This window comes from Octopus sinensis, linkage group LG25 (genome assembly GCF_006345805.1).
Source record: "Octopus sinensis linkage group LG25, ASM634580v1, whole genome shotgun sequence".
In the NCBI taxonomy this organism is placed as follows: Eukaryota; Metazoa; Mollusca; class Cephalopoda; order Octopoda; family Octopodidae; genus Octopus; species Octopus sinensis.
Genome location: NC_043021.1, coordinates 12,817,135 through 12,825,964, shown reverse-complemented (window position 1 = coordinate 12,825,964; position 8,830 = coordinate 12,817,135). Strand labels below are relative to the sequence as shown.

General features: G+C 34.6%; 1 protein-coding gene across 15 annotated transcripts in view; it reads left to right on the top strand.

Moving 5' to 3' along the window:
- LOC115224556 (chromodomain-helicase-DNA-binding protein 4) overlaps nucleotides 1-8,830 on the top strand; it is a 115,210-nt gene that overhangs the window by 54,699 nt on the left and 51,681 nt on the right. For 13 of the 15 annotated variants that reach the window (XM_036513355.1, XM_029795470.2, XM_029795477.2 and 10 more), the window contains 8 exons: nucleotides 2,192-2,299; nucleotides 2,770-2,850; nucleotides 3,209-3,408; nucleotides 3,633-3,773; nucleotides 4,669-4,885; nucleotides 5,776-5,967; nucleotides 6,069-6,205; nucleotides 6,451-6,652. In XM_036513355.1, coding sequence (XP_036369248.1) covers nucleotides 2,192-2,299; nucleotides 2,770-2,850; nucleotides 3,209-3,408; nucleotides 3,633-3,773; nucleotides 4,669-4,885; nucleotides 5,776-5,967; nucleotides 6,069-6,205; nucleotides 6,451-6,652 — 1,278 coding nt within the window. The remainder of the gene's footprint in view (nucleotides 1-2,191; nucleotides 2,300-2,769; nucleotides 2,851-3,208; nucleotides 3,409-3,632; nucleotides 3,774-4,668; nucleotides 4,886-5,775; nucleotides 5,968-6,068; nucleotides 6,206-6,450; nucleotides 6,653-8,830) is intronic. The other 2 variants (XM_029795481.2, XM_029795472.2) reach the window with 1 other exon arrangement.

Sequence of the window (8,830 nt, the reverse complement as noted above, 5' to 3'; positions counted from 1 at the left end):
TATGTATCTTGATACATGTGTCCTCATTGACACCATTTGAGTGGAAAGTAAATGTCCTGTGGATCAGTGAAGTGAGTATACTTGACCTGAAGAAGGAAAAAAAAACAGTCAAAGGTTGGTTGTTTCAATGTAGAGTATTGTAATACCTACATCACTCAACTGCTGCGGGAGAAAAAAACCTCCATCAAACCATCTACCAGCGTCACTGGTTGTGCTGGTCAATTTAGATGGAAAACCCAGTATGTACATGCAACTGTTCATTACGTGTTAAATTCAGTGCTCAAATCATATTAACCCATTAAATTCTCACATTATCCATATTCTGATAATCTTGAAAAGGTGATTTTAGTATTGACACTGTAGAAGAAATAATATTTTTATGTTTAATTAGTTTCGGTGGAGTTTTTACAATATAAAAAATTTTGGTCATACATACATGTTTGTCTATCTATCCGAAATGCAGAAAAAATCTTGTGAATTCCAGCTGTCCATGGTTTCCTGGTTGAAATATTTAAACTTTACATCAAATGCAGTTACTAAACTGTCTTGTGGACATTGCAAGCTTGAAAAATGGTGAAATTCAATATTTTACCCAGAAACCCTGGGTAACTGAATTTTACAAGACTTTTTGTATGTTTTTCATTTATAATAATTTATTCACTCTCTTTACTGATACATTGCTTTACTGCTTGTTGAACTTCAGAGCACAAGAACGCACACATGTGCGTGCGTTTGTATGTCTCTCTCTCTCTCTCTCTCTCTCTCTTCATATATATATATGTGTGTGTGTTTGTGTGTAATGTAGTTTCCTTTCAGGCTGCAGGATCTATGTTATAAAACCTTTTGAAATCTGAAACATTATTGTTCTCCAGTGTTTTGTTTTTAAAATGAAAGTGTAAAGCTAATTTCCGTTTTATTTGAAATAATTTTTGTTTAATGTCTTCATGAAAACTTATGCTCATTTGTCAGAGGTGTTTTAGTTGATTTTTAAGTATGTTAATAAAATCGCTGAGAAATGATTACTTCTGCAGGTAAGTAATTACATAACTTGTTGGTATTCATTAAAAACTTCTACACTCTAATCTTTTAATTTTTTTGTCTTGGTATTTAATTTCAAGTAAGCGGCTGTAAGCTGTTAACACAATTTCCATGATATTGTAAAGAATATCAACAAATTCTGTTATATCAACTTATTATGGTATTGGTAAAAAAAAATGAATTCAGTATTGCTATTAACAAAGCACAATGCTATGCTTTATCTCTCTGTCCAACTGACTGAATTATTGGAATAGAGAGGTAGTTTGGTGGCCTTACCAAACATGCAACTGATTATATCAGGGATACGAGTTTGTGAATGGATGTGAAAATGAGTTGGTTTTATAATTTTATATATATATATTTATATATATATAGTAAATATACTAGCTATGGAGAAATAGTAATGGGAATTCTTATTCCCAGTACTGGCATTAAGTATATTTACTGTATGTTTACTGCATTTCCTCATAGATGTAGGATATTGACAGCATCCTTGTTGATAACTACAGTATGATGGATATGAGTTGGCATTGTTTGGTGTGTGTGTGAGAGGGAAGTGTATTTAATATTTGGTACCGTACTATTTTGCGTTCAAGAATTTTTAGCAGTAATTCTGTGGTTACTGGCTTCTCGTTGTGTGTTGAAGAATGATTTTATGGTCTTCACGTAAGAAGTCCTAAATGATAAAACAAAAAATGGTATTTATGAAATGAATGCACTGATGGAAATGATGAAAATTTAAGTGGTAATTTTTGACGTGTAGTTCCTTATTGAATATTTTGTTAATCAGTAAATGTTAGAACTACTGTAACCAATTGGTTTAAATGTACCAAGTTGGTTAGTTTAAGAGATTCAGTATTGTAAACTTTCAATGTAGGTTCTTCAGATACAAATAATAAAACAACTCATAAGTAACAAATGAAAAAAAAAAAAAAAACTACAATTGGTGGCAATCACTTTCTCATTTTTTTGTGTAATTTTTAATAAAATTTTGTAGCGTGACACTTGTTAGATGGCTTTTGGCAATTTATATTGAATCTTCTCTAAGTGTGAAATGAAGTCTGTGCATGTATGTGTGAGTAAAAGGGAATGAAAATGTGTATATTTATATATTGACTTGTTTTTAATGCCTGTTAATCTTTCAATTTTTTAGTGTGAACCTCTTAAAGGAAAGGTTCACAAAATTCTCACTTGGAGATGGTCAGAGCCACCAAAATCTGCAGAGGACGAGCTGGATCATACACATAATGAGAAAAAATTGGTGAATATATTTTCGTGCTCATTAATCTAAGCCTTAGTTTATTTACTGTAATATTGTCTTCAACATGTCACCACTTCTGTAAGTGTGAAAAGGAAGAGCATTAGTTCAGCTGGCGAAACCAGCACACCAATAACTGTGATCTTAACCGTCTCTTTCCTTTTTATTGTTTCTTCTTGAAACATTTGAGTTAGTAACACTAAAGTTGGGTACACTCTACAAGATAGACTGCTCAGGAGGTTTATGTCCTCCTTTTTTAATGTGATCAAGTGCAAGAACTGCTGCCTATTGCATTAAACTTTGAAATAGCTGTACTTTTTCCAGCTCAGAAATATAACAAATACTTAACAAGTTATCAAATTTACTGTATTATTTCACCAACTGAAGAGATTCACAAGGAAATGCTTTAAACTTTTTGTTTTTGATTTCTTGTCAACAGGTTAAATTTTTTTTTTTTCTTTATTTTCTTCCAGGAACACAAACCCACTCGAGAATTTTTCATTAAATGGCAAGATATGTCTTACTGGCATTGTAGTTGGATTCTAGAATTGCAGGTAATGTAGAGAATTTCAGTTTTTTAATCTTCCATACCTGGTAGAAATAGCCTTGCTCTCCTGGATTTGCAAGAAATTTCATTTCTATATGTTTGGCTTTTCGATAAATATTTTTAATTTCAAATCACATCAAGGTTGACTCAAATTTTCTGGAAAAAAAAATAGTTTGTGTTATCAATAAAATTTTCGTTAATTATAATTAATCAGGAAAGGGAGTGTCTTAGACCTTTGCAGGTCTCCCTGCCAGATGAATGAGATTGGTGTGGCCAGTGCCCAGCATAAATATCTGCTTGTCTATGTCACTTTCTCTTCTTGAAAAGAATTTCTAACTTAATTGTATTTCATATTGCATTTGCAGCTTGATGTGTATCACCCAGCCATGTATCGAAACTACATGCGTAAAAATGACATGGATGAACCACCCCCTCTTGAAGACGGCAGCAGTTATGGTCAGAAGGATCGGTCAAACTTTGATAACATTGAAAACCTTGAAGAAAGGTTTTATCGGTATGGTGTGCGACCAGAATGGTTGCAAATCCATCGAGCTATTAACCACAAGTGCGTTGTTCTTCTGTTATAGTATTATATCCTTTCTTTCACTCTAAAACCCACAATTAAAAATATTTGTACTCATTCATGCATAAACACTTAATGTGCCTACACACGCATGCACACACACACACACACACGCATGCACACACACAACACACACACTTGGTTTCTCTCTCTTTCACTCTCTCTATCTCATAAATATACCAAAATCTCTTGTGGTTTTTGAACAGAGTTACAAGAGATGGGAAAGTATGGTACTTAATGAAATGGAGAGATTTACCTTATGACCAGTCGACATGGGAATGTGAAGACACACTCAAGGACTTGAACCTTGACTGGAAGAAATACGTTGACGATTACGAAAATTTAAGGTATTTAATTCCTCTCACCTCTCTTTCCTCTCAGTACAAGATGCAACTTATGCTATTAGTAGATATTTGTACCTTGGTTTTGTGTATATATGTCTTATGCTCCTGTCCCATTTCAAAATTTGTTAGCACTTGTGGGGTACCCCCTGCAGGAAAATTGCTCAAGGTCCACTTACCTGCCTTTTTAAAGCAAGCAAGTGCAAAGAGTGCTGCCTATTGCATTAAACTCTAAAACAGTTGTACTTTTTCTAGTTCAGAAATATAGCAAATTTTTCACAATCTTATGAAATTTAATTCTGAAAGATGTCTCTTTAAATAGGTGAAACAGTCCACATTTTCTTTTGCTTCGTCTTTGACTCCCTAAAGTTCATTAGTTTCTTATTTCTGCATTATAACACTATATTAGCATTTATGGCAAGCAAAATAATGTGTTTTGTCAACTTTTCCTAAATAGTAGATTGCAGAATCAATTGTGCATTATACAAAATATCCTAACACTTGTTTACCTGACATTATGTTGTGTGTTAAAATGTGGCTGGAGTTGGCCAGTTCCTGTCAAACCGTCCAACCCATGCCATGGAAGGTGGATGTTAAACAATGATCATGATTACTATTCATCTTTTGTCATTTGACTGTGCCATTAAAATTGTGCTCCACACAGTCGATTGACTGAAACCAATTAACAAAAACAGTAAATCATTTAAGATAATTTACCAGTGAGTCCTTGCCAGTTTTGATCAGTGCTCAGTCGTCAGTTTTATTGAACATTTTGGTGGGAGATTGATAAAGTACGTTGTTGGTGTAGTGTCGGTCACAACTTTCCCTGTTTGTGCATGTTTTAATTTTTGTATTGTTTATTTTCAATTATGGCTTATTTACATGCAAATATCTTTTCCAGAAATATGATGTACGGAGGTGGTGGGGTCGATAAAAAGAAATCAAAAGTAAAGGGGAAAAAAACGAAAGGTTATTTACATGCAAATGTCTTTTCCAGAAATATGATGTACGGAGGTGGTGGGGTCGATAAAAAGAAATCAAAAGTAAAGGGGAAAAAAATGAAAGATGGACGAGAATCGGATGTTTCTCGTACGCCACCCCTCTATCCTACTTCTGATGTAAGTAGCATATTGTTTCTGTATTTTCATTTTGATACTTTGCTTTATATACATGTCAGTAGAGGCGCATGAAATATAGAATTTGTGGTTATTAATTTAATGATAATTTTCCAGATACATTGCTATGATCCATATCAGTTCTTATTCAATATAATTCCTTGTCTAGACATATCACGTGATCATACCTTGTTCCATGTTCTAGCTTTGGCATGGTGTCTATGACTGGATTTCTTTCGCAACATGATCCACTTTACAGTGTGTGCTGAGTGCTTTTTATTGTGGCTCCAAGGCAGGGAACTTTCTATGTCTTTGGTAGGACTAAAGGGTTGCCTTGGCCCTATGTTCCTGCACTAAGCACTTTACATTGTGCTAGGTGCATTTTATCATGGCTACAGCACTAGCAAGGTTGTCTTGTATCCAGCAGCTACAGTCCCTACTATTATGTCCAAGTGATTTTGTCATATTAGTTTTATATGTAAATTTATAAAGGTATGCCTTTTTGTGAGTATGCACAGCTTAAACAGGCCAAAGCATAATGTAAAGGCGGCCCCTTTCAAATCTATTGAATATCAGGAAGTTTGGTATGAATATAAATAACACTAGAGGATTTAAACCGACCATATCCGGTCAAAATATTCCACATGTTCTATGTGTAAGCTGGTGAGACTTGGCCTCACAGCAACCCTACAATATCGTTATAAAACTTGTTTCTTCATCAAAATCTCAAAGCTACATGAACATGGATGATTAATTCAACATTTGACAAAATAATGTGAATGCTAAAGGGTTAAATATATATATGGCGAAGATCAACACAAAAGGTGTAATTTCTTTTCTGGAAAGTTTTCTTTTCAGATTTACTGAAGTTTTTCTCTCCTTTTATTTTCCAGCTCCGCAAAAAACTAGACATTCAGGCAGACTACATAGACTCTACTGGTGGTACTCTACATGGCTATCAGCTAGAAGGCTTGAACTGGTTGCGCTACTCTTGGGCCAATGGCACAGACACCATATTAGCTGATGAAATGGGTCTTGGCAAAACCATTCAAACCATTACATTCCTCTACTCATTATTTAAAGAGGTAAGGCTATCATTTATTGTATTTTACAAATAATAGACTTGTAGTAATCAGCAGGACAAGGATCTTATTTTTTCTTCTCTTTTTTTCTTTTTAAAAACTAGGGCCATTCAAGAGGTCCTTTCCTTGTAAGTGCCCCACTTTCAACAATCATCAATTGGGAAAGAGAGTTTGAGTTCTGGGCACCTGAATTGTATGTTGTTACATATGTCGGAGACAAGGATAGTCGGGCAGTTATTCGGTAAGTCATTTCTCTGCTTTTTTGATTTTCTGCAACAGAAATTGTCCTAGTTTTCTTCTAACCATACATTTAACTATGCATATTTCTTTTTAACACTTTAGTCACACACATTCTGTTTGTGAAGTTTCCTTTCAATACCTTGATTTTCTGCCACAGAAATTGTTCTCTAATTTTTTTTAACCATACGTCTTTTAATTATATTTTTTAATTCCTTTAATCATACATGCTCTGTTTGTTTGTTTCAGAGAACACGAATTTTCGTTTGACGAAGGAGCCATCCGGGGTGGTAGCAAAGCCTGCAAAATGAAGCAAGGTTATAATGTCAAATTCCATGTTTTGCTAACTTCTTACGAGTTGGTTAGTATTGACCAAGCTACTCTAGGATCAGTTGAATGGGGAGTTCTGGTAGTCGACGAAGCTCACCGATTGAAAAATAATCAATCGAAGGTCAGTTATTGATGAAATCATCTAAACGTTTTTGATTTGTTAATATTTCTTTTCCAACTATTAACGTTTATCTTTAGAGATAAGATTTTTGGCTGTGTGGATAAGTCCACTTAATGTTCATGTGGTTTCAGTACCCACTATGTAATACTTTGTCAACCAATTCTTGGAGAGTAAATTTAGTAGATGGAGCCCACTGGAGCCTATATGTGTGTGTGAAGGTTGACAAACCCACAGATTCACTTGATTGAATCAGTGAATAATGTTTATATTCCTTGTTAATATTGTGATAGTTCAGTTCTGTACTTGTGGGAATATGAAAAACTTGTGGAATATGAAATCTTTTTGTTGAGAAACTTGTACCTGTTGGTGACGGGGAGAGCATCCAGCTGTAAAATCTGCCTTAAATATATATTTGTCCAAGAGACATATATTTGAATGGCAAAATGAATGAATTAGCAAGTGTGTTTGTGTGTACATGCATGTTTAGATTCAAGCATAAAAAAAGATGAGATTGATAGTTCAGGAATTTTTAAAATTCTTTTTTTAACCATATTCTATTTATTCATCTTTTTAAACCCTGTTGTCACTGGTTTTTGAACAGGAACTCAAATGTATTATAACATACTGAGTTTCTTTTAAAATTGATACGAAACCTTATTTTTATATTTGTGACACAAACTCAATCTCCACTTTGTCATAAGACTCAACTGCATATGGCAGACTATTTAAATTGCCTTACAATTCCACATTGCGTCATTGCATAGAAAGATTCTATGAAATATTGTAAGCCAATGAAATTTTCCCCCATCTTATTTTGCATTGGCACTGATTTGAGTCTTAACCCTTTAGCATTCAGATTACTCTGTCAAGTGTAATGCTTGTTTGTGTATATATACATACAACAAACACGCATGCACGTGTCCATGCAACCATGTGTTTGTGTGAAAGACACTTGCCCAATCTACCATGCGGTGCAAATGAACCCAGAACCATGTGGTTGAGAAGCAAACCTTTTACCTCATGGCCTCACCTGTATCTATACTGTGGTTGTAAATCTCATCTACTTTGTGTTTTATGCTGTAGGAAAACTTTGCATTTTGATATGTATTTCTCAGTCTAATTTACTTATGATTACAGATACATTTCTTAAAGTATAATATGATGTCTTTATAATAAAAAATGTATGCAAGGAAGGCCTGACATGGTTCAAATACCAGTCCATTGTATTGTATAGAAATATCATTTTCATTGAAGTAATTAAGACTGAGAAAACTCTATCTACACTGCACCTCTTCATCTCTTACAAGCTGATTATATATATATATATATATATATATATAATATATATATATATATATATATATATATATATATATCACACGCACACACATATAGGCTCAGGTGTGCTTGAGTGATAAGAAGCTTGCTTCCTGGCCACATGGTTCCGGGCTCAGTTTCACTACGTGGCACCTTGGGCAAGAGCCTTCTAACATAGCCTCGGGTCGACCAAAACCTTGTGAGTTGATTTGGTAGACAGAAACTGGAAGAAACCCATCTTGTATATATATATATTTGTGTGCATCTGTGTTTGTGTCCCCACTGTCACTTGACAACCGATGGTGGTGTGTTTATGTCTCCACAATCTAGTGGTCCGGCAAAAGAGACTGGTAGAATAAGTACTAGAATTACAAAGAATAAGTCTTGGGGTTGATTTCTTAAGCTAACACCCTGCAGTGCTGCAGCATGGCCACAATCAAATGACTGAAACAAGTAAAAGAATATAAGCTTAGTATATCTGGGTCTTTGTTAGTGAATCTTCGCTCTCACATACAGAGAGTGTTGCCGGAGTTACTGTCTCTAGTGAGCAACTTTGAGGCGCAGTAATGTAATAAGTATAAACTCTACTTGTATTGAGTTCATTATCTTTTTGTACAGTGTGTGTATGGTGGAAGAAGCATGTGGTCTAGAGCTTAGTGAGGTTTGGCTTATAATCATAAAGTTTTGAGTTTCATTTATGAACTGGGCAGCTCATTGTTTTCTTGTGCAAGGCATATCATTTGATGACCCTCGTATGTTGCTCCAGTCTACATAGCTGAAAACAAACATCAGTTGAGTGCTGGTGCAACTGTTCTTCACTTCAACCCTTGACATTGCATTGCAGTAAGGTTTGGAAGGCCA